The 26,735-nt window shown below is 35.6% G+C and overlaps 1 protein-coding gene and 1 pseudogene across 5 annotated transcripts in view; one reads left to right on the top strand and one right to left on the bottom strand.

The window, feature by feature from the left end:
• Positions 1–26,735, bottom strand: part of P4HA1 (prolyl 4-hydroxylase subunit alpha 1) — a 100,324-nt gene that overhangs the window by 3,251 nt on the left and 70,338 nt on the right. For 4 of the 5 annotated variants that reach the window (XM_070781817.1, XM_070781816.1, XM_070781818.1 and 1 more), the window contains 4 exons: positions 23,821–23,891; positions 13,505–13,608; positions 5,870–5,919; positions 3,384–3,449 (listed from right to left, as the gene is read on the bottom strand). In XM_070781817.1, the coding sequence (XP_070637918.1) occupies positions 3,384–3,449; positions 5,870–5,919; positions 13,505–13,608; positions 23,821–23,891 (291 nt within the window). Of the gene's footprint in view, positions 1–3,383; positions 3,450–5,869; positions 5,920–13,504; positions 13,609–23,820; positions 23,892–24,939; positions 25,011–26,735 lie in introns of all 5 variants that reach the window. The other variant, XM_070781815.1, reaches the window with a different exon arrangement.
• LOC109553860 (large ribosomal subunit protein eL21-like) lies at positions 8–25,516 on the top strand (annotated as a pseudogene).

Here is a 26,735-nt window from a genome sequence, read left to right on the forward strand (position 1 = left end):
TGCTGGTGGAGTAAAATTAAACATGCCCCTTTCGAGGCCCATGCGTGTCTCCCGCGGCTTCCCATCTCACCCCTGGCCCCTCAGGCTAATTCACCAAAACGACCAACTCAAAGGGCAAGAGGAGGGCGCCCACTGCGTGTTCTCTAGGCCTTTCAGAAAACATGGAGTTGTTCCTTTGGCCACATACATGCGAATCTACAAGAAGGGTGATATTATAGATATCAAGGGAATGGGTACTGTTCAAAAAGGAATGCCCCACAAATGTTACCATGGCAAAACTGGGAGAGTCTACAATGTTACCCAGCATGCTGTTGGCATCACTGTAAACAAACAAGATTCTTGCCAAAAGAATTAATGTGCCAAGCTAGATTCCTGAAATGTGTGAAGGAAAATGATCAGAAAAAGAAGGAAACTAAAGATAAAGGGACTTGAGTTCAGCTCAAGTACCAGCCTGTTCCACCCAGAGAAGCACACTTCATGAGGACCAATGGAAAGGAACCCAAATTGTTGGAGCCCATTCCCTATGAATTCATGGCCTGATGGGTATAAAAATAAAGATCTAGACTGTACAAATGTTTCTCTTAATTGAGTAGAGGTGTTGTGTCCAAATTCAGTGGTGATGTGTTTTCAAATTTACTGTTTTTTCTTCCTGAAAGATGTAACAGTTTGTTGTTCAGTATGCTCCATTGGTTAATGAACTGCCAGATATTAAAAAAAGAAAAAAATTAAACATGCTACTGTGAGATAGCTATGATACTGAATACTAGAATGAGAATACCTGGACTTCTAATTACATAGATGGGTTGGTGCATGCTGGTCAGTTTTTAAAAAACAAGATGCCATTTGGGTTTACATACATATATAAAAGCAAAGGAAAGATAAAGTCAGCAAGGGAGATTGGAAAAGAATTTGGGAGATAGCTATTTCTTTTATAGCCAGAGGTAAAAAGAGAGGATTTAAAACTGACATGTTAGGGAACATAAGGGTATAAATATGTATTATATAGCACTAGAATATCACCTCCATAGGGGTAGGAATTTTCACCTGTTTTATTGCTGAGCTTCAGTGTCTAAAATGGTACCTCAAAATAGTAGGTATTCAATAAATATTTAAATAAATGAATTCAAACAAAATAAGAGAAAAGTAACAAACTACAACCAGTTTTGTCATTTCTCATGTAGGGTATCAACACATGGCAACTAAAAATTAGAAAATTAAGAGATTGATAAAGTTATAGTCTTAAAGGTAAACCAGAATAAAAACACAAATCTTCCAAATAAATTGAAGAAGTACATGCACAAAATGAGGCAAAGGAAACACAGATCATAGAGTGAAGATTTTTTTTCAAAAAAATGAAGTATAATATAGTGTAACATCAAGCAAAAATCCATCTATATGCTATAATCAGTGATATATAGGCAAATGCTGTACCAAGCCACCAGGGAAGCTGTACCAAAGAAAACAGAGTCTGACCTTAATATTAAACAGCTTAAAGTGAGTGATATAAAGAAGTGTATTTTACTGTGATACATGTATAATCAGTATCAAAGACCTGATCGCTCTTAAGCAATGAAAAGTTAACTTTGGAGAAATTTAAACTTTGTGCTATGGGGCCATCTGGGAAGAGCATTCAAATAGTGGGGAAAAAAATGAAAACTAATTAATAAAAATGCTATATTTAACTAAAGGGGGACCTAATTAATATATAGTCTAATAATTACAAATAATCTAACATTTATGAATACTGGACCAAGTAATACAGCATCATGTATGCCTGCGTTTATGAAACAAATATAGCCAAAAGCAAATGCTTAATGGCTCTTAAATAGCTGAAAAGATGCTCAACCTCTCTAATAAGAGAAATGCAAATTAAAACCACAATAACTGCTAATCTGATGAAGTAAATGTACAGATCAAAAGTCTGACAAGCATCACACTTAAAGATGGTATATAAATCAGTACAAGTCTACAGATCTCACCTCTAGAAAATATACAAAGACTTCACAACACGAATTTTTGCATAATGTTATCAGCTTCTCCCCTGGTTTTCCCTCTCTCATTCTTAATTTATCTTATACATCTTAAATCCTTTTTTTTTTATGGTGTCTTAGATCCTTCTACAAACCAGATGGAGTTGTGAGAGGGATGAGGAGAGCAATCAGGAGAGTGACAAGGTAGGCTGGATACAGGGAAAGAGGTCTGTTAAAAAAAAAAGGGGGGGTAGGGAAAGAAGAATGATCCAAAAAAAAACTGGGCGAAAGACAAACAGAAGGGAGCAGGGAGCAAGGAAGAAAGAAACCAGATGGAGTAGGGATACACAGATCTGGTAGGGAGTGAAATAAAATAGGTAACAAAAAGATTCAATTTCATATAAATCAAAGGAGGATAGGGGATGGAAACAACAATGAAATAAGCAAAACTAAGTCAATATAAAATACATCTTTTAAAGTTAATGAAGGTTACAACACTGTAGGAGACTGTACTTGCTAAATCTAATATACCCCAATATGGACTGTCCCATGTGTTCTTTTTACATGACAGGGACATGCTGCTTGAGTGGCAGAATCCGTGTCTATGTTCCTTCCCTCTTGAAGCATGGCAGACATCTATAATGGCCTCAATTAATAAAATAGAGCAGAAGTGATATTATTTGACTTTGGAGCATGGCTAAAAAAATGTCATGTACTGCCTTTTGTGGGAGGATACTTGCTCTTAGAATCCAGTCACCATGCTGTGAGGAAGCCCAGGCCAAAAGTCAGTATTTTGGTCAGCTTTAATCTCAATCTTCAAGGTGACCCCAAGTGCCAGCCATCATGAGACATTCAGAGCAAGAACCATGAATAAAGCCCACTCTCACCACCATGAAAGGTAAAAATCAAATTATTAATTTAAACCTTTCAGTTTTGGCATGATCTGTTATGCAGCAACAGATAACTGGGGCAAATATTATATGATCAAAGCTTGGTTCTTTCTATCTGTATAAATAGATAAACAATTTTTAAAAAGATCATACTGTTTTGAAACTAATGAACAATGTGAGAACGGTTACCCTTGAGGAAAGGGCTTCTAGGGTGCTGTAATGTACTATTTCTTGGTCTGAGTGCCGAATACACTAGATATGTTCACTTTGTGAAAATTTATCAAGTTAATACCTATGATTTGTACACTTTTCTGATACGATCATTTTAACTTTCTTCCTCAGACTGTAGTAAGTACAATCTGAAAAAGTGATAAATGAAAAACAAATCTTAACCCTCTTTACTCAGTTGTAAGAAACATTCAACTAAGATGTTAAGAGCTAACCAAAGCAAACATCTAAACACATTAAAACAAGTCATGTGATCAAATCCCAACTCAAAATGAAAATTTTAGCTATAACTTACATAAAACAGCCATGTAGCAATTCTATTTCCTGTCCCCAGCTCTTTGAAAGCATCTGGCTCATCTTTCTGTGAATAAAATACAATTCCGTGATGTAAAATTCAGTAATTCAAGTTCTCCACAGGCAACTAAACATCAGTAACATGCTGAACAGTAAGCTAAAAATAGCCCCTAAAGGTTCCTTTGTAATATCCAGTGCACTACATACAAAAGGCTCTCAAGTATTTGTTGACTGTTGATTCAAGCAGTACACTGAATACTTTTGATAAGACCACTGGGGGGCGGAAATTAAGTCTATACAATGAAAACCAATATCTACTATCCACAGATTGTTTTAAAAATTAACAACTATAGTTTTAGCTTCCAAACAAGCAAGACATGAGAGACCTTCAGCCCCATTCATTAAATCAATTCTCTGTGGGTAAAAAAAATAACTTTGAGATTTACTTTGAACTCATGATCTATTCAAATATTCACACTGCTACTATTCCTGTCTTTTGACTGTCAGCACTTTAATCTGGCTAGAGAATTTACATCTGGCTATTTAAAGCTAATTAAAATACAGAATAGTCTCTTGGCATTTTCTAAAAAAAAAAAAAAGTATTTTATTTTTCATACAGAAATTTATACACATTCCTTTGTCATATCCTCAATATGTCCCTTAATATCCTTCAAAGGATGAACGACTAAACTGGTATTTCCATACCACAAGAAACTACTCAGCAATAAAGAGAAACACGCTATCAATATGCTCTGCAAAAACATGGATGAATCTCAAGGGAATTATGCTGAGTGAAAAGAAACCATCTTAAAAGGATGCATGCTGTATATAACATTTATGAAATAACAATTATCATAAAGAACAGATTAATGATTACCAGCAGTTAGGGATAGCAGAAGGGTATGTGGAGCGACAGAGTAGTATACAGGGAGTCTGACGTGATGGTGCAGTTATGTACCCTGACCTGTGCTGGTAGTTACACAAAGCTACACGTGTAATAGAACTATACACATATATACACAAGAGCCAGTATAACTGGTGAAACATGAATAAGCTCTGTTGCTTGTGCCAATTTTCTGGTTTTAATAATGAACTATAGTTATGCAAGATGTTAACACTGAAGGGTGCATGGGATCTTCCTGTACATTTTTGGGGGGAAACTTCCTAGGAGTCTAATTATTTCAAAATACAAATCTAAGAAAAAAAGTTTAGTTACATTAATGTCAGAACTTAAACTGTAGTCTTTCACATCATCCAAGATCCTAAGACATTTTTCAGTAATTGAAAATAGAAGGAAAATAGACTAAAAATATATTCTTTGCTAGCCTATACAGAAAATATCTAGGATTTTAGGATTAAGTCAGTCAAGGAATATAACATAATATATTAACAGACTATGTTTTTTTTCCAAAGAATATACTCTTATTTAAAAATGGTAATAGATCAAGAAGTTTATTAGAATACTTGGCACATGTCTTAGAATTCATGTAATTATAATAAAGCTTAAATTAAGATTTGGTAATGACATAATTTATAGCTCAATATGTTAAAATTACTTTTATTTAAAAGGTTAAATACTTAACCAAGAGTACTTGGGCAAGGATGGGTTTTTAACAAACTGCTTTAATATTATTTTTCCTCCAGTCTCCACATCTATTTTTTTTTCCAAAATGTATTCCTGTAACTCCTGCAGATTTACTGGCCAATTCACTACAGCTGTCTCTAATGTTTAATCCACTAAATTTAAGATTTCAAAAAATTTTTCAACCTGAAGATTCTATTTCAGTTAAATCATTGAGAATTTAAAAATAAAAGATAAGACAAAAATGAATAAAGTATTGTATAGTTATTTTATATTCTATATCTGATCACTGAGGTATCAACACCCTGGGGCATCTATAGCTGTTGGCAGGCCTATGCTTTCAAACTGCCCAAAGAAGCTCCCCATAATACATCTTACGCAAGCCAGGATGCAAAAGGAAACTCCTGAAGTGTCCTGACTCAAAGCAGATGATTTTCTAGGCCATCCTTTCTTTCTCTGAAGGTGTATGCCTTTAGAGATTTAGGTTTTATGCAGGGATCTCAGGTCAGTAGCATACATTTATACAGGCCCTCTCATACAGCCGTTAATCTCCAAAGCTCTACATTCCTGGAGGTATACGCCTTCAGCCTCAGCCTTTTTGCTTCCTTTTAACTCTCTAATTTTAGTCTCTAGATTTTCTTTGTTCAGTTTGCCTTTGAGAACTTCCTTTACTTTCCCCAAAGCTCAGTGATGCATTTAAAAGTATCCTAAATTCTTTTCCATGTCTCTAGTTGTTTCTTACTGCTAAAATGTATAGAGCATCTATCCCACCATGCTTCCACAAATGAGCTACAAACCTCTTCCAAAATAAGCTATGAATTTATAATACTAAAATGACAGAATTAACATGTCATGCCTAAGCTTCAGTGGAACTCCTACATTCTCCATTTTTTTTGTTTACTTACCCGTGCAAAATCAAAATGGGGTTCATACTGTCCTCCAACTCCATAATTTGCTACCTGCATGAGAAACAAGGCATGAATAAAAGAACTATCAAGATTACTATTCAAAAAAATCTGAGTCCCATTTTGATCTCTCATATATCACAGTTAGGTACTTCTAAATAAATGAGAAGCAAAGCATTTTTTTTTTTTAATTAGAGTTTCTAAGAAATCAAGGATGAAAAACTAAGAGCTGTTAAATGCTATTTTAGAATCTTAATTAATATGCTTTTCTTTAGCAAATGTTTGGAGCACATGATTTTCCTAATACATAACAAACTTTGATTTTTAGAATTAGTTTTATAAAATTAGAATTTCACAATTTTTATTATTGTCAGTAAACACTTTCCTTGAGAATTTAAATCAAGATTCATGTTTACCAAAGCCCAAAATACTGGAAAATTCCCAATCTACTTTAATGAAATCCCCTTTGGATATGTATTTTTTCCCTACTTAAGTAAAAAAAGAGAAGAAGTTAACACCAATTTAATTATTCCTGTTGGAAGGCCCTGACAACTTCATCTGGATGTGACAAATGTCCCAGTGAGAAGCAACAAAAGAAAGTAAGAAAAATATTTGGTCTGAGTTCATGGTCCAGATTTCTTAGTTAAAATACAGCATATGTAACTTTGGATACAATCAGTTTTCTTGTTTGTAAAATAAAGATAATGTTAACTACCTCTTTTCACCCCAATATGACAAAATGCTAACAAAATTAAAGGAAAATGTGAGCTAAAGAGCACTGTTGATAAAATGAGTACATAATGCTACATAATGCTTCATAATGCTAAAGAGCATTGTTGATAAAATGAGTACATAGTTACAACTTTGCTCACAGCAAAGTCCAAGTCTTATGTAAATTATTATTACTGTGGATAATTTACTTCTTATGTTGTAGATATCTTGGTTTGGATCAGACTATTCAGTCAGAAATATCAAGTAGCCTGAAAGAGCCTGTGATGGTTAGGCAGGTAAGAATAAATACAAATTAGGAAAGAAAAGACACATCATAGCTTTCATTTTTTTAATAATCAAATGAGTACCAAGGAAGTTGTAGATGACCATGGAGTAAATGATAACTTACTTAGGCAAACTTAAATATAGGCAGTCCTGTTTTGCACAGTTCTAAAATGCATACATCACAGATATCATGGTTTAACTAACCATTAACACCAGACCCCCAACAGCACAGTGGACATTTCAGTTACCATGTTACATTAACTGTGAGTAATTATATACAATACCACAGTAATTACTATATATAGTAGCAAATATTGCTACTAGCTCTTCAGTCCACAAATTACTACATAAATAACAGCTACACAACATGACCAATGACCAACCACTTCTTTAAAGTATCAATGATTGGCCACTGCATATCTGTTATTCAGTTCTTGTACAGACAGAAAAGCATACGCCTTATTCTCCAGTAAAAATCTATGTGATGTTTTGCAATAATAGACAATTAGAAGAAATTGTCCAACAAAGGTAACTGCAGCAGAGAAATGGAAAGCAATAATGCTGTAACTGAAATTGAAATCAAACTGAAATGGACTCGGTTCTGGGACAAGATGAGAAAAGATGAGTAGGACCTGAGCTCACCTCTCTCATGATGTGACTGATAAGGGATTAATCTCCAAAATACACAAACAGCTCACACAGCTCAGTATCAAAAAACAAACCCTAACAAAAAATGGGCAGATGATCTAAACAGATGTTTCTCCAAAGAAGACATACAGATGACCAAAAAGCACATGAAAAAAAAAAAGCTCAACATCACTAATTATTAGAGAAATGCAAATCAAAACTATGACGTATCACCTCACAAGGGTCAGAATGACCATCATCAAAAAGTCTAGAAACAAAAAATGCTGGAGAGGGTGTGCAGAAAGGAGACCCTTCCTACACTGCTGGCGGGGATGTAGACTGACAGAGCCACTACAGAGAAGAGTATGGAGGTTCCTTAAAAAAATGGAAAACAGAGCTTCATGTAATTCAGCAATCCCACTCCTGGGCATATATCCAGAGAAAACCGTAATTCTAAAAGACACATGCACCCAGATGTTCTCTGCAGCACTATTTGCAACAGCTAAGACCTTTAGGAAGCAACCTAAATGTCCACTGACAGAGGAATAGACAAGGATGTGGAATATACTTATCAACAGACTGTTGCTTAGCCATAAAAAGGAACGAAATAATTCCATTTGCAACAACATAGAGATTGTTATACTAAGTGAAGTAAGTCAGAGAAAGACAAATATCATTTGATCACTTATATGTGGAATCTAAAAAAATGATACAAATGAACTTACAAAACAAAAACCAGACTCAGAGAACAAGCTTATGGTTGGGGGTGGGGGAAAGACTAACGGAAAGGGACAGATAGGGAGTTTGGGATGGACATAAACACACCGCTATATTCAAAATGGATAACCAACAAGGACCAAGATGGGAGGGGAGCTTGGGGGAGAGTGTGTGTGTGCACGTGCTTAGCTGTGTCTGACTCTTTGTGACCCCATGGACTGTAGCCCACCAGGCTCTTTTGTCCATGGAATTTTCCAAGAAAGAATACTGGAATGGGTTGTCATTTCCTACTCTAGGGGATCCTCCCAACCCAGGAACTGAACCCACATCTCCTGCACAGGCAGGCAGATTCTTTACCACTGTGCCATCCTGGGGAGAAGGGATACATGTATATGTATGGCTGAGTCCCTTCACTGTTCACCTAAAACTATCACAACATTGTTAATCAGCTATACTCCAATACAAACTACAAAATTAAAAAAAAAAAAAAAAACACAAAAAAACAGACTTATGGTTACGAAAGCAGAAAGGTAGCTGCTGCTGAGTCACTTCAGTCATGTCCGACTCTGTGCGACCCCATAGACGGCAGCCCACCAGGCTCCCCCAACCCTGGGATTCTCCAGGCAAGAACACTGGAGTGGGTTGCCATTTCCTTCTCCAATGCATGAAAGTGAAAAGTGAAAGGGAAGTCGCTCAGTCGTGTCCGACCCTCAGCGATAACACAAGGAACTCTACTCAATACTCTGTAATAATCTATAGGGGAAAAGAATCTGAAAAAAAAAATACATATATACAGATATGTATAACTAAATCACTTTGTGGTATGCCTGAAACTAACACAACATTGTAAATCAACTATACTTCAGTATTAAAAAGAAAACTCATGCTGATCCCCCCACAAATCAAACTAAAATGGAGATGAAGAATAAAAGACTGACAAGGAAAATGTTTCCAACTTTTGCTGTTTGAGAAACTCTAGATATGCAGTCAGAGGAATCTGGTGAAGGTCAGAGGAATTTTGTTGGCGATGAACTTATTAACATAAAGAAAGTGATCATGATGAAAAGAATGAAGATATCTTAGAGGAAGTGACTCTGGAAAAAAATCATCAATAAAAGATCTCTCAGAGATATTTAACAACATTAAAAGCAGAAAGGATAAAACACTAAAAGCTGAACCAAACTTAGAAGCAGGACAATTTACCAAGAAAGAGAAAAGATGCTCACTCTGTATCATAAGTTTCACAATGAGAAGAAAGGAAATCACTGTTGATAAGTGCTTAAAGAAGTGAAGTGAAGTTGCTCAGTCGTGTCCGACTCTTTGTAACCCTGTGGACTGTAGCCCACTAGGCTCCCCTGTCCATGGGATTATCCAGGCAAGAACACTGGAGTGGGTTGCCATTTCCTTCTCCAGGGGATCTTCCCAACCCAGGGATCAAACCCAGGTCTCCCGCATTACAGGCAGATGCTTTAACCCCTGAGCCACCAGGAAAGCCCCTAGAGAAGTACTTACAAAGATTTAAAACACTGTAATCCTCAATATCTCTAATATTTTAAATTACTGAGACAATTCAATAGTGAAGACTAGTTTTCAACAAATGATGCTGGGACAATTGCCTATATAACCACATGAAAAGAATGAAGTTGGGCTCTATCTTATATCATATATAAAAATGACTCAAGATGGATCAAAGACCTGAATGTAAGAAATAAAACCATGAAAATTATAGGAAAAAACCACAGGTGTAAACCTTTATGTCCTTGGATTAGGCAATGGTTTCTTAAGACACCTTAAGTAAAAGCAACCAAAAAAAAAAAAAAAAGACTATCAGACTTCATAGAAATTAAAGATTTTTGCTAAAGGACACCATCAAGAAAGTGAAAGACATCCCAGAGAACGGGAGAAAATATTTGCAAATCATATACTTAATATGGGTCCAGTATTCAGAACATAAGAACAACACTTATAACTCAATAAAAGACAACCCCATTAAAAAAAACAGGCAAAGGATTTGAATAGAAATTACTTTCATAGATATAAAAATAACTAATAAGTTCATGAAAAGATACTCAACATCATTAGCAATCAGTTCCGTTCAGTTACTCAATTGTGTCCAACTCTTTGAGACCCATGAACCCCAGCACGCCAGGCCTCCCTGTTCAGCACCAACTCCCAGCGTTTACCCAAACTCATGTCCACTGAGTCGGTGATGCCGTCCAATCATCTCATCCTCTGTCGTCCCCTTCTCCTCCTGCCCTCAATCTTTCCCAGCATCAGGATCTTTTCCAATGAGTCAGTTCTTCGCAGCAGGTGGCCAAAGTATTGGAGTTTCAGCTTCAACATCAGTCCTTCCAATGAACACCCAGGACTGATCTCCTTTAGGATGGACTGGTTGGATCTCTTTGCAGTCCAAGGGACTCTCAAGAGTCTTCTCCAACACCACAGTTCAAAAGCATCAATTCTTCGGCACTCAGCCTTCTTCACAGTCCAACTCTCACATCCATACATGACCACTGGAAAAACCATAGCCTTGACTAGACAGATCTTTTTGGCAAAGTAATGTCTCTGCTTTTTAATATGAGGTCTAGGTTGGTCATGACTTTCCTTCCAAGGAGTAAGCATCTTTTAATTTCATGGCTGCAATCACCATCTGCAGTGATTTTGGAGCCCAAAAAAATAAAGTAAGCCACTGTTTCCTCATCTATTTGCCAAGAAGTGATGGGACCGGATGCCATGATCTTCATTTTCTGAATGTTGAGCTTTAAGCCAACGTTTTCACTCTTTAGTTCCTCTTCACTTTCTGCCATAAGGGTGGTGTCATCTGCATATCTGAGGTTACTGATATTTCTCCTGGCAATCTTGATTCCAGCTTGTGATTCTTCCAGCCCAGCATTTCTCATGATGTACTCTGCATATAAGTTAAATAAGCAAGGTGACAATATACAGCATAGACGTACTCCTTTTCCTATTTGGAACCAGTCTGTTGTTTCATGTCCAGTTCTAACTGTTGCTTCCTGACCTGCATACAGGTTTCTCAAGAGGCAGGTCAAGTTGTCTGGTATTCCCATCTCTTTCAGAATTTTCCACAATTTATTGTGATCCACATAGTCAAAGGCTTTGCCATAGTCAATAAAGCAGAAATAGATGTTTTTCTGGAACTCTCTTGCTTTTTTGATGATCCAGTGGATGTTGGCAATTTTATTTCTGCCTTTTCTAAAACCAGCTTGAACATCTGGAAGTTCATGGTTCACATATTGCTGAAGCCTGGCTTGGAGAATTTTGAGCATTACTTTACTAGCATGTAAGATGAGTGCAATTGTGCGGTAGTTTGAACATTCTTTGGCATTGCCTTTGGGATTGGAATGAAAACTGCCCTTTTCCAGTCCTGTGGCCACTGCTGAGTTTTCCAAATTTGCTAGCATATTGAGGACGGCACTTTTACAGCATCATCTTTTAAGATTTCAAATAGCTCAACTGGAATTCCATCACCTCCAATAGCTTTGTTTGTAGTGATGCTTCCTTGACTTCGCATTCCAGGATGTCTGGCTCTAGGTGAGTGATCACACCATCATGATCATCTGGTTCATGAAGATCTTTTTTGCACAGTTCTTCTGTGTATTCTTGCCACCTCTTCTTAATATCTTCTGCTTCTGTTAGGTCCATACCTTTCCTGTCCTTTATCGAGCCCATCTTTGCATGAAATGTTCCCTTGGTATCTCTAATTTTCTTGAAGTGATCTCTAGTCTTTCCCATTCTATTGTTTTCCTCTATTTCTTTGCATTGATCATTGAGGAAGGCTTTCTTATCTCTCCTTGCTAGTCTTTGGAACTCTGCATTCAGATGCTTATATCTTTCCTTTTCTCCTTTGGTTTTTGCTTCTCTTCTTTTCAGAGCTATTTGTAAGGCCTCCTCAGACAGCCATTTTGCTTTTTGCATTTCTTTTTCTTGGGGATGGTCTTGATCCCTGTCTCCTGTACAATGTCACGAACCTCCATCCATAGTTCATCAGGCACTCTATCAGATCTAGTCCCTTAAATCTATTTCTCACTTCCACTGTATAATCATAAGGGATTTGATTTAGGTCATACCTGAATGGTCTAGTGGTTTTCCAGGGAAATGCAAATAAAAACCATATGAAATAGCATTTCATACATATTAGAATAAGCTTAATTTAAAAAAATGGGCAAGAACAGGTGTTGGCAAAGATGAGACAAAAATGGAACCCTGTACATTGCCAGTGGGATCGTAAAATCACTTGGCCATTTGGGAAAACAGTTTGTCAGCTCCTTAAATATTAAAGATAACACATGAACCAGCACACTTCCTTTAATAGATATATACCCAAGAGGAATTTAAATGTTATCTGTTCAAAAATTTGTAGACCAATGTTCATAGCATTAGTCATAATATCCAAAGAGTGGAAACAAATGTTCTTCAACTAATAAATAAAATGTGGTATATCCAATGCTATGCTATGCTATGCTAAGTCGCCAATAAGAGAGTACTATTCAGACATGAAAAAGCATGAAGTGCTGATTCATGCTACAACACATATACAGCTTAAAAACATTGTTAAGTAAAATAACCCAAATATATCAAGCCACATATTGTATTACTCCATTTATATGAAATATCTAGAATAGGCAAATTCATAGAAAGTAGAGAAGCAGTCGCCAGGGGCACTAGAGCAGGGGAATGGACAGTGATTACTTAAATGGGGTTTCTTTCGGTGTGATGAAAATAGTGGTGATGATGTACAACCATGTGAATACTAAAATCAGGGTAAATTTTATGGTATATGAATTGAAAACAGAAAGAAAAAATTATTTATGAAAAACAGTGTATTAATAAATATTAGTATTACATATTTTTCATTTCCTTAGAAATTTATACTCAACAGTAAGAGTTTTTAATGTTTTGAGAAAAAATCTTAAAGGTCCCAGAACAATTTCAAGTTTTCCCACTGATTATTAAGATCAGTGTACATGGTTTCAGCCTATATATGCACTTTTACAGTCACAAAGTATGCAAATTGAATACTGTCTGTACAGTGACAGAAAAATCTCATCTGAAGCATCTTTTTAAAAAAATTTTTTTAACTTTTTATTTTGTATTGGAGTATAGCCAATTAATAGTGTTGTGATAATTTGAGATGGATAGCAAAGGGACTCAGCCATGCATATACATGTATCCATTCTCCCCCAAACTCCCCTCCCATCCAGGCTGCCACATAACATTGAGGAGAGTTCTCTATGTGAAGCATCTTTTGAAGAAGTTTAAGAATAATGTGATTACCTACCTGTAATTCCTCTGCTGTGGAGACATCTAGTCCTGTCAGATCTTGGATTCTCATATTAATTCGTGACACCACAGGGTTTTCATAGCCAGACAGCCAGGCACTAAAAACATGAAGAAAATACTAGTTTTATTGATTAAGTTTCAATACATGAAGGCCATTTTAAAAGCCATAATATACAGCCATAATATTATGGCTTTATCTATAATCATTTAGTTGATTTGCTTCTTTGATACGATTTTTACTGATGTTAAAGGATGTTACATTCAACAGTTCGAGGTTGGAAAGGGAAAAAATTAATATCATTTATTACAGAGTTTTCATGAAAACAGGTGGGTTAATGTAAGAAGGCTATAAAGGGCTATCTACACGGAGAATTTCTTGTTAATTTTGAAAAAAATATATATATGAAACAAATATATACATCAAACTGAAAACAACTGTTCCTTCTAGGTAAGGTATAGGAACTGGCCAGGGTGGAGATTAGGGATTTTAGCTTGATTTATATAATGCTAATATTTCATAAGGAAAAGAATTCATGTACTGATTGTATAAATAAAAAAGTTTTTAAAAGATACCCAACACACACAGTAGGATGGCTGTAATCAAAAAGATGGACAATAACAAGTGTTGGTGATGACGTGAAGTCACCAGAAGCCTCATATATTGCTGGTAGGAAGGGAAACTAGTGCAGTCACTCTGGAAAACACTTTGGCAATTCCTCAAATTGTTAAACATAGAGTGACCTAGTAATTCCATGCCTAGGTATGTGTATCCAAGAGAAATTAAAATGTGTGTTCATACCAAAACTTGTGCATAAATGTTCACAGTAGCATTGTTAATAGCCAAAAAGTGCAAATAATCCAAATGTCCATCAACTGATGGACAGATACATAAAATGTGATATATCCATAAGATGGATTATTGTGTCATGAAAAGGAAGTACTGATACATGCCACAACACGGATGAACCTTGAAATCATTATGTTAAAGATAAATCAGATACAAAAGGTCACACATTATGATTCTATTTACATGAAATGTCCAGGTAAATCGATAGACAGTAGATTAGTGGTTGCCATTGAAGGGGGAATTAAGGAACGGTTGCTAATGGATACAGGATTTCCTTTTGGGTGGTGAAAATGTTCTGGAATTAGATAATGGTGATGACTGCACAGCTAAAAAGACTGAAAACCACTGAACTGCATACTTTAAAGGATGAATTTTATGGTATGGAAACTATAGTTCAAATTCAACTCTCTCCTTTATGTATGCTTTTTCCCAGTCTAATAGACTTTTTCTTTCTTCGCTCCTCTCACCAAGCTACGGTCCATCATTTCTACAGCATCAGCAATTTTTTTTAGTAGTGCCATGGCTGCAAGACCTTAGTTTCCCAAACAGGGATTGAACCCATGCCACCTGCAATGGAAGCGTGGCATCCATTGGACCACCAGGGAAGTCCTTCAACAGCATTCTTGATAAAAGCCTAAATTCAACTCTCTGGCAAAAATTCTGAATGAATTTCTTTTCTCCAAGCTTATACCTGTATTACCAAATTCTACTGGAGAAAATAATGAAATAAGGCAAATACATTCCACTAAAAATTCATGAACACTAACTCTAAGTGGGCCTTACCCTCTCCTTTATTCTATATGCCAGCCCACCCATGACTCCCCCTTCACACAGTGGACAACATATCTCCTACTTAGAAGACAAAACAGAAACCATTCAATCTATTCCTGATACACAGTTCATTCTAGTTCATTCCAGTTCCAAGAGGAGATTTCTCTCCATTATCTAAGGCCAATCCTCTGCCTTAGATTCTATTATCTCCTGCCATTTCAGGAATCATGAATCATTGATTAGCCCTTCTCTCTCTTACATAATCAACATCCATTCTCAATTAATTCCTCCCACAGCTTTTAATAGCACTTAAGACTTTCCCATTAAATAAGCAAAATTTTCAAATTCTTTCCCTCAATTCTTTCTCTCTCCAGCTACCAACTTCTTTCTCCTCCCTCTTCAAGTCAACCTTTTCACAGACTCCTCACTTCTCAATCCATTCCAATCTAGATTTAATCTCTATCACTCCATCGAAACTGCTCTTGCTAACATCACTCATAATCCTGCTGTTATTAAATCAAACAAGATTTTCTGATTTTTCTCACAGTTATTTGCTCTTTTAGTAACATTTCACAATGTTCATCCCTCTTGAAACTCTTCTCCTCACTCAAGCAATCTCCAGGTATTCCTTGCTTACTTAACTCTTTAGCCTGAAGTCTCCTGTTCTCAAGAACACCTTCACTTTTACCATTTTAGCAAATTATCACTTTCACTTTATAGTTTTAAAATTATAAAAGCTTGTTATAGTCAACATTATAATATGCCTGTTTATTTAACAAGACTATAACAAATGCTTGTTATAGTCAACAAATGGTTCTGGGACACAGGATAACCATGTGCAAAAGAAAAGATGAACCCCCTACCTCATTCACATTATAATAAAAAAAAAAACTAACTCAGAAGGGATTAGAGATCTAAATATAAGAGCTAAAACTACAAAGCTTTTTGGAAAAAAAACACGATGTATATCTCTGTGACCTTAGTCATTGTTTTAGCTATGACCTCAAAAGTACAAAGAACAACAACAAACAGGACATCATCAAAATAAGCAGTATTTCAAAAGACATGAACTTCAGAACAGCATTATTCATAATAGCCAAAAAGCAGAAATAACCCAAATATCTATCAAAAGATAGATAAAATGTGGCATATCTATACAAAAGGATATTGCTCAACCATACCCTGAAAACATGCTAAGCAAAAGAGGCCGGACACTAAAAGGTCACGTTTATGATTCCATTTACACAAAACATTCAGGATAGGCAAATCTATTAAAAACAGAGAGTAGATTAGTGGTCGCCAAGGGTTGGACAGGTAGGGGGTAAGGATTGGATAGTTATGGCTGAGGAGTGTAAAACTTCCCTTTGGGGTAATGAAAATGTTCTAAAATTAATTGCGGTGATGGAGGCACAATTCTCTAACTATACTAAAAACCACTGACTTATACCCTTCAAATGGGTGAACCGTATGGTTTATAGTTCAATAAAGCTGTTTTGGGGGCACACCAAGCAGCTTGCAGGATCTTAGTTCTCCAACCAAGGGCTGAACCCATGCCTCCTGCATTGGAAGCTAGAAGTCTTAACCACTGGACTGCAAGGCAAGTCCCTCAATAAAGGTATTTTTAAAAGAAATACTTATTATAAAAATTTCAAAGAGTATAAAAGTACATCCCTTTCCTAGTCTCAAAACACTATTAACCAATAGATATATATCCTCTCAATAGCTTTTCCCTGTGTGTAAACAAACTTACTGAGAGAATTAAAAAAAAAAAAATCCACCCTTCAACCTTACACCTTAATATACACATATACTTTTTTCTCCCTAAAAATACTTCTGACATATTTCCTAGTTAATACACATAATGCTACCTCATTTTTAAAAAAATTATTGTGGTAAAAAATATACAACATAAAATTAACCATTTTAATCACTTTTAAGAGTGCAATTCAGGGGTGTTAAATACATTCACAAAGTTGCACAAGCATCACCACTCTCTATTTCCAAACCTTTTTCTCCATCCCACACTGAAATTCTGTATACTCTGAAACAACAATTTGCCATTTCCTTCTCCTCCCAGGCCTGGGTAACCTCTAGTCCACTTTTTCTCTGTATGAATTTGCCTATTCTAGATACCTTCTGTAAGTGGAGTCATATCATATTTGTCCTTTTATGCCTGGCTTATTTCACTTAGTATAATATCCTCAAAGTTCATCCATGTTATAGCATGTATCAGAATTTCAATCCTTCTAAAGGTTGAATACAGTCCATAATTTGTTTATACCACATTTTATTTATCCATTCATCCACAAATGGATGCTTGGATTGCCTCTACCTGTTGACTATCATGAATAAGGCTGTTATGAACATGGATGTACAAGTAATCGGTTTGAGACCCCTTTTCAATTTGGGGGGATATATACCTAGAAGTGGAATTTCTAGATCATATCATAATCCCATGTTCGACTTTGTGAGGAACTGCCAGCCTGTTTTCCACAGCAACTATACCACTTTACATTTCAATTTGTTACCTTTTTTAAATTACTGCTTTTTATTTTTAATATTAAAATATCTTTAATTCCAAGATGACCACAAAGGTCTATCAATAAAGCACTGGTTAAAAAAGGTTGTTTCTAATTTTTCTCTGTTACAAACAATATTGTAACAAACTTATGCATACCTTTTGCATACTTCTGCAAATATCTCTGTAGGATAATTTCCTAGATGTGGAAATACTACATGAGTTTTACATTTTGATAAATGATATCAAATTGCCCTCCAAAAATATTTGTGACTTATACTTCTATCAACTGTTTATGAGTACCCATTTCATAAAATCCTTGACAGTATAAATCTTTTTAATCTTTGCCAATCTTAGAGGCAAAAATATTTTAATTGTTTAAATTTTTTAAAAGTTTTAATTTGTACTTCTTGCTATATCATAAACTATCTTAATAGAAGGCTTAGAAATTAAGCCTTAGATGAGACACAGTCACTGATAACCACAGCTTTAAAAGAAACTGCTATAGTCACTGGAGAGGAAAATGAGTTCTACATAGGAGGTTATTTCACTTAATATGACTTTTATATGAAACCTCTCTAAAATATAGTAAGATTCTCCAAAGCTGGAGAACACATTTAAAACATTTTACTCATCCCATCCTTTAAAGTATTACTGCTAATCTGTCTTCAGGAACATTATTGTAGACTTATTGGATAGTTGAAATTAGCTGAGTTGTTTTAACACTACTAAAAATGACAAGACAATGATACTGTAATATGTTAACTGTCTGTTCTTTAGGATCTCGAAGTCTTACTCCTACATTAAATTAAATAATCAGATATCAATATTCTTCTAGTACTCAGTGCTTTAACTGAGTTAGAATGTTAAATTATAGCATTTACTGTAACCTGGAAAAAAAATCATTTGAAGAACATTCTCTATCTTTTGTACAATTATAATTGAAAACGTCAACTAAGTTATACAGTGTTTTTTCCACAAAACATAGTTTAGCGCTAGGAGAAAAACAGAAGTCTTTTTATGTGTCCTCTTTTTCCATTAGATAACCCAAAATATATTTCTTTTGGTCTTAATGACAGGAACCTGAGAGTTAAGTTGTACATGCAGAGTAACATTAACATTTTTTTCATTTCTAATGAGTTTCTGCTATAAAAAAAAGTTCATTATCCTTTTACTATATACTTTAAAAAATATCACTGGAATGCTTTATTTAAGTAAGAAGAAACAGTCTCACGTTGCATGACTATATTTCTAATACTAAGGAATGCATGCTCAAGTAAACAAACACCATCACTTTGGAGGTTTTTAAGTGAAAGTGCTCAGTCATGTCCAACTCTTTGAAACCCCAAGGACCATACAGTTCGTGGAATTCTCCAGTCCACAATACTGGGGTGGGTAGCCTTTCCCTTCTCCAGGGGATCTTCCCGACCCAGGGATCAAACCCAGGTGTCCTGCACTGCAGGCAGATTCTTTACCCGCTGAACCACAAGGGAAGGTTAAGATTGTTACAAAACTGCCAAAAGAAAACATGATTATGTAATCTGCATACCACTACGTGATTTTTTTGCAAAGGCAAAATATAATTCAGGGCACAAAGTGCCAGTTACAGAGGGCAAAACTTTCAATAACTCTTCCATAAGTGCTTCACAATTAACAAAGAAAGACTAATCATCTAGAGGTGGAATTTATCCAGTCCCTTTGGTTCTCTGTGGGACAATTATACAATAACACTATAGATCCATCTGGATCTATCCATTTATCTCAATCTGAGAAGGACTGTTCTAGCCAATAGAAGGGGATGTTGTTGTTACAAGCTATGCAAATTAAAAAAAAAATTTGGTATCACTCAAAGCTATTTACATTGGCCTCTAAACTAAAAATATTAATACATTTTTACACTCCATTTGCTCCTTTTTAACATGGGGTAAATTAAATCTTAAGCATAATAAAATATCATATTATAGGATATCTGTACTTCAAAGTAAAAAATGAAATCACTTCCAAGAAGTGATATTGATTCCACCAGAATTAAAGAAGCTTTCTCTACCACACTCAATAAACTGTTTATTTGCATATATTACTTTAACTGGACTTACGAACTCACGTAACTGTCTTCTCAGAGTATACGTCTGAATGTGTGTGTGCATATGTGTGCTCAGTCACTCAATTGTATCCAATTCTTGGTGACCCCACGGACTGTAGCTCACCAGGCTCCTCTGTGCATGAAATTTTCTAGGCGAGAATACTGGAGCGGGTTGCCATTTCCTTCTCCAGGGGATCTTCCCGACCCAGGGATCAAACCTGTGTCTCTTGTATCTCCTGCATTGACAAATGGATTCTTTTATCACTGCACCACCTATAACTGAATGATTACCTCTCAAAAACTAAAATTCCATTACTTTGATTTAGCCAAACTATTAGCTTCTCCAGTAACAAGCTGAGGTGGAGTGGTGGTAAAGAATCTGCCTGCCAATGCAGGAGACACAGGTTCAATCCCTGAGTTGGGAAGATCCCCTGGAGAAGGAAATGGCAACCCATTCCAGTATTCTTGCCTGGAAAATTTCATGGAGAGAGGAGCCTGATGGCTACAGTCCACGAGGTTGCAAAGAGTCAGACACAGTTGAGTGCACACACACACACAGTAAAATTTTAGTTTGTTTTTTTTTTGTAATACTGGAAAGACAAAAAATGATTTGCCAAAAGTTCACAGGTAGTCAATAGAGTAAACATTTTGTTTTTTAAACAGTAATGGATTTCTACACATACTCTGCCCAAAGAAAATTCTATTTGCTAGAAGATGAACATATTCTTACTTCCACAGATGATGATGCAATCACTTAGAAATGTCTCAGAATACAGGTATTTCAAATTCCCTTCTGACTCTTTCAAAATACAGATGTTCCCAGAGAAAAGGGGACCTCTTTAACTGACATCAGTACAAACAAACTTTTTCTGCTATTTTTGCATTGGAGATGCCTTCTTCAGAGGTATAAAATATGAAAGTGAAGTCACTCAGTCGTGTCTGACTCTTTGCGACCCCATGGACTGTAGCCTACCAGGCTCCTCGGTCCATGGGATTTTCCAGACATGAATATCGGAGTGGGTTGCCATTTCCTTCTCCAGCAATAAAATATGAAGGAAACATAAAACACTCATTTATTTCACTTGTGAAATCTCCAAATTTCAGATTCACAGTGATGGGTAGAAAATGTCTCAATAGATATTAAATTTTCAAAATAGCAAAAACTTTTTATTTGTTAAAATATGAAATGTATTGGACATTTCAAGGAGCAAATTCCTTCCTTAACTGTTTAGACCTCTCACATAAAGATTTTATTTTTTAAAGGACTGATGAAAATTTTTCCTTTAGAGTAAAAATGAGAACCACTGTGCTATGGAATTCTTTTTTTACTAGGTTGTTTTGAACACAAACACACACTCACACTGCATTCTTTGCCAAGTCTGCATGAATTTACTGTGGTGTTATTCAGTCTTTCAATGTGTCTAATGTTACTGGCCAAGTATCTTCTACTGTTAATATAATATAAAGTATGGCTGTGCCTTTCTCAAACATCCAGAGCTATGAAATTATAGTATTTTCAAAAATAAGCTCAAAATGTTTAGAAATATTTAGCTCCAAAGAGGGGAAAAAAAGGTTTGGATCACCTTTCCAAAAGTAATTTGACTTTTGTAAGAGTCCAGTGGCTCTGTGGGCTGAATATTTTGTTCAAAAGTCCACTGTATATATAGAAAATTTCCAAAAATGACTTTAAAAACACTAAGTTCATAAAATTTTGTTTTAAATGCTTCCTAAAAACATCAAAATCTGGAGAATTTAGATACTTACTAGTTTTATGACAGTTAAAAAAAAAAGCCTAAAACCATGTAATAGTCTCTGATAAAACATATAATGGATTTAGTTATCTTTTTAAAAATAGATGAGTTCATTTTTTAGACATGAAAAGGTTCTATAAATGGAAATTTAGCTTACTTAACTACAAATCAGGGTTAATTATTATACAATGCACAGAAGCATTACAATCATGGTTTAACATGTCTATCCAAATTATTTACTGTAAATCCTTACCTTGTATTAGTGTTAACAAACATCAAAATCACACTGCAGGAATGTGATTAGGGGTAAGGGGATAGCTAGCAGTATAGGACAGACAGTTAGTATACCAGAATACGTGTGTGGGGATGCTGAAGGCTAATACATAACACAAAGCTTTGCCTTAAAAAAGTAATTAAGAAAACAAATCAATGCATTCTGTATAGTCTTTATAGCACTTCTGCTATGACTTACAGAGAAATGCTATTTTTTGTTTGACTGCCTCCTAAATTAGTTGTTAAAAATCTATATACTCCTTTGCAGTTTTTAGCTGACAAATGAAAATTTTCATCCCAAGAGTTTGAAAAAATTTAATTCTGTCATACTGAAAACAGTGGTAATTTCTGAAAAATGATTATTTTTTAATTTATCCAGTGGACTCTAAATACCATGATGATTTTATGCCCATCACCATCCACTTAAGAAAATACATGAATGAAGCACTTTTTAAATGCCTGAAAATTTTACATCAGTCTTCCCTTTTTTTCCTTGAACATGCATTTTCATTCCATTCCTACCTTAAAACAGTGGTTCTAACAGGGGTAGAGAGGTAGAATTCCCAGGGATGGTGGTGGAAATTTTGCCTACCAGGGGACATGTGACAATGTCTGAAGATATTTTTTATTGTCACAGGTGCTGGCACTCAGCGGGCACTAGAGATACTACTAAATATCCTACAAGCCTCAGGTCAGTCAACAAACAACAATCATCTGATCCAAAATGTCAATAGTGCTGAGCCTGAGAAGCCCTCTCCAAGAGGGATATATTTTTATGATTTAAAGTCTTTTATTCATCACATTATACTTCGCCACAACAAAATATTTACGTAAACTGATAAAAATATAAATTTCTTATAACATAAAGGCCTAACTGTTCAAAAACAAAAAAAACATGTCTCCTAGAATGGGTTATTACAATGCTTTCGAATTGTGGTGCTGGAGAAGATTCTTGAGAGTCCCTTGGACAGCAAGGAAGTCAAATCAGTCAATCCTAAAGGAAATCAACCCTGAACATTCACTGGAAGCTGAAGCTCCAACACTCTGGCCACCTAATGTGAACAGACAACTCATTGGAAAAGACCCTGATGCTGGGAAAGATTTGAGGCCAAGAAGAAAAGGGGGCGGCAGAGGATGAGACCGTGAGATAGCATCACTGACTCAATGGATATGAATTCGAGCAAACTCTGGGAGATTGTGAAGAACAGGGGAGCCTGACATGCTGCAGTCCATGGGGTTCCAGAGAGTTGGACATGATTTAGCAACTAAACAATAGCAATCTAAAGAACATAATTAAACAATCATCAAATATAAAAAATGAAAATATATTAAAATATTCCTAAGGAGAGGAAGCTTATTTATTTTCAATTAAGTATTATATGTGAATAAATATTACTTGTTGCTACAATGAGACAGAATTCAGCTCAATGACACTTCTATTTTCATGAGAGCTGAGAAACTTTATTTATACAAATAAGTAAATGGAAAAAGAGTTCTGTTGAAATAACGTCATTTATTTTGTGAGCTTCTATTAAGTTATATATACTTACAAGTTACATAGTGACCTTTTATTAAAAATTATTTCAGTGACCTATCAGCCAATAACTTAGGAGATTCTCTTAAATATTGTTAAAAACAAAGAATTTGAAACCAACTGACTTACAGAGGACTTTTTAGGTAATCTTTCAAGGTGTCATTCTCACTACCTATAGCTACTGAGTCACCCTGAGATTTTTAAGCCCCTGCTTTACTACAAATTAAATTAGGCCTTGTTCTATGAAGAGTCTTTGGGAACTTCTGTTACTTTAGACATGAGAACACAACTTCACTTACCAGGTAGGGTGTGGGCTATCTCAGGAGGCATTTTAAAACCTAGCAAGTCACTTTGAAAAACCTCTATCAACTTCCCCATAACCATGTCCATCATGAAAAGTCATGCACTGTTATCAAATACCTATGCCTAATAGCCGAGGTCTTAGAAACCATAAGATGGGTTTTATGAAAACTAGACTCACAAGAAAGAAAATAGTCCAAATATGACTAAAATTCTTCCCATCACTCCCTTACCTCTTAGATACTCTGTACTGGGCTGTGGTCAATTTTCCAGTCTCAGGGTCATGTACTGTAGCTCGGCTCAGCTACAAAAAAAGAGAAAGGACAAGGGCTTACTCACGTAGCAGGCAATTTGGGGCTTTTGTTTTGTTTTGCCAAGCCACAGGTGATTGGAAGGGTTCAGATTGGTCTGGATGGTAGGCAATGGTTTCAAATCAGCAGAAACATTTAGAAAAGTGGCGATAACAAAAGCCACTTCCAAATCAAGAAAAAAATGTGTTGACGGATTTTTGTTGCAGATTGTCCTTTCACTTTTTTTTTTTTAAATCATTTGAAGCTGTATGTAAATGATTTATAGCACTGGGTTTCACAGGTTCTTTCTCAGATCTAGAAGTTTAATGTTCTTCAAATTATTTGACAAAAGAGTAATTAGTAGTCTCTTTAAATTCATTTTTTTAAAACTCTCACCAAGCTATAACTGTTGTTAAATCTCTCTGGTGAAGTAAAAGGCAACTAAACTTGTAAGTAATAGCATTTGGAAGACTGAGATCTCAAGCATAACTCTGTTCTTTCCATTGCCAATGTTTAAGTCAGCAAGTTTTTTAAAATAAAAACTCCAACAGGAGAAATACAGATGACTCCATAATGACAATGTTATTTTATAAGATGCATGAACAAATGCCAACACAATCATCATGAAGAATGATGTGAATTCACTGCAGCATATTTATGAATATGAGAGAACGACATAAACAAGGACTACTCCCAGATTAATCCAGGCTGCTGCCTTTTTTTTTTTTCCCCCCCGTCTTTGGCAAGAAAAAAGAAAAAGGAATAAGAAAACAAGTATTAAGCCAGTTCCTGGACTGGCCTAACCTGATTTGATTCCTAACCTGAAGAGAGATGGAAAAGCATATTAACTCCCTAAAATTAATAGACCAATTACATACTAAAAACAGAACTTCTAGTTAAAGAGAAAGACCTGTGAAACACAAAGCAGTTTTTCCATGCTTGAAAATAGGCGGTGACTTGACTGGAGACTGAAAATGACCTACTTCCCTTAAATGAATAATTCCTGTAGGATGTACAAAACACTCATTAGAGAGCAAAATATGCAGCATACACATCTCTTACCTTTTGCTAATTCTGTAATGTACCGTCTCCAAGTCTCCTGTTATTGGGTTTGAAATGGTGGCTCGCCTCAGCTGTGAAGCCAACCATCAAAATAGTTGCATTACAAAACAAAAAAAAAAAATGAATCACATTTATCCAATCAGTCAGAAATCTGGGATTTTTACAAAGGAAGCTAAAAAGAGAAAATAACTCCATAGACTTCCAGTCACCTGTGTTGAACCTTGAAAGCCAGTTGACTTTTAAATTTTTTATAGTTTTAAAAAAAATTTTTTCCATGAATGGAGCATACACAAAACAGACTGGAAATTAAATTTCTTTGAAAGGTTACAGGATGTGAAATAAGGAAAAGAAATTTCTAAAATTTGAAGTTAATTTATAGTTACAAGAATGGCTATATGCATTCAATAACTCATTACGAACTTTTTGTTTTAATTTTTTTCAGTGATGGAAATGCTTGCAAAGAGAATGTTCAAAATCAGTTTGAAGACAGGACGGCAGAGTAGGTGGGCGGTGAGTACATCTCTCTCCATGGATGAATCAGGAATACACCTTCAGACACAGAAGTGCACGCAGAACACCAGCTGAGGGCGGACAGGAGAACCTGACCAGATGAAAAGAATATACAGAACCACACAAAGCTCAAGAGCAAGCCCTGAGCCTATGGAGTGGGAACACTGACTCCAAGACCCTAGACTACCAAAGAACTAATCCTAGAGAGTATCAAATAGTGAGAACTCACACAGTGGAAACCACTTGAATACAAGACCTGGCATCACCCAACCACCAGGAGCGCCCTGTGCAGGACGCCTCATCTAAACAACAAATAAAACAACAATACAAACCTAATCAGCAGCAGACAGGATTACCACCTCACTCAGCCTTGCCCATCATAGGAAAAACAAACAAACAAACAAAAACTCAGCATAAATCTCACCCTATATGAAGCTTACACAAACCACTGGACCAACCTTAGGAGGGCAGAAACCAAAAGGAAGAAAGAATTCAACCCTGAAGTTGGGAAAAGGAGACCTCAAACACAATGTTTAAAAAGAAAAAAGGCAGAGAAATACTACATAAATGAAGGAATAAATTAGAAACACAGAAGTCCAAATAAATGAAGAGGAAACAGGCAAACTCCCTGAAAATTCAGAATAATGATAGTAAAGATGATCAAAAACCTTGAAAACAAAATGGAGAAACTGCAAGAATCAATTAACAAAGACCTAGAAGAATTAAAGAATAAACACTCAGAGACAAACACCACAATTACTGAAATTAAAAATACTCTAGAAGGAATCAACAGCAGAATATCTGAAGCAGAAGAATGAATCAGTGAGCTGGAAGATAAAATGGTGGAAATAACTTCTGAAGAGCAGAATAAAGTAAGAAGAACAAAAAGAACTGAGGATAGTCTCAGAGGCCTCTGGGACAATATCAAAAGCACCAACATTTGAATTAAAGGGGTCCCAGAAGAAGAAGAGAAAATGAAAGTGTATGAGAAAATTTTTGAAGAGATTATAGTTGAAAATTTCCCCAACATGGAAAAGGAAATAGTCAATCAAGTCCAAGATGCTCAAAGAGTCCCATACAGGATAAACCCAAGGAGAAACATGCCAAGACACATACTAATCAAGGTAACAAAGACTAAATACAAAGAAAGAACATTAAAAGCAGCAAGGAATAAGCAACAAGTATCATACAAAGGAAACCCCATATGCTTAACAGCTGATCTTTCAGCAGGAACTCTGCAGGCCAGAAGGGAATGGCAGGATATATATTAAGTACTGAAAGGGAAA

Source organism: Bos indicus, chromosome 28 (genome assembly GCF_029378745.1).
Source record: "Bos indicus isolate NIAB-ARS_2022 breed Sahiwal x Tharparkar chromosome 28, NIAB-ARS_B.indTharparkar_mat_pri_1.0, whole genome shotgun sequence".
NCBI lineage: Eukaryota > Metazoa > Chordata > Mammalia > Artiodactyla > Bovidae > Bos > Bos indicus.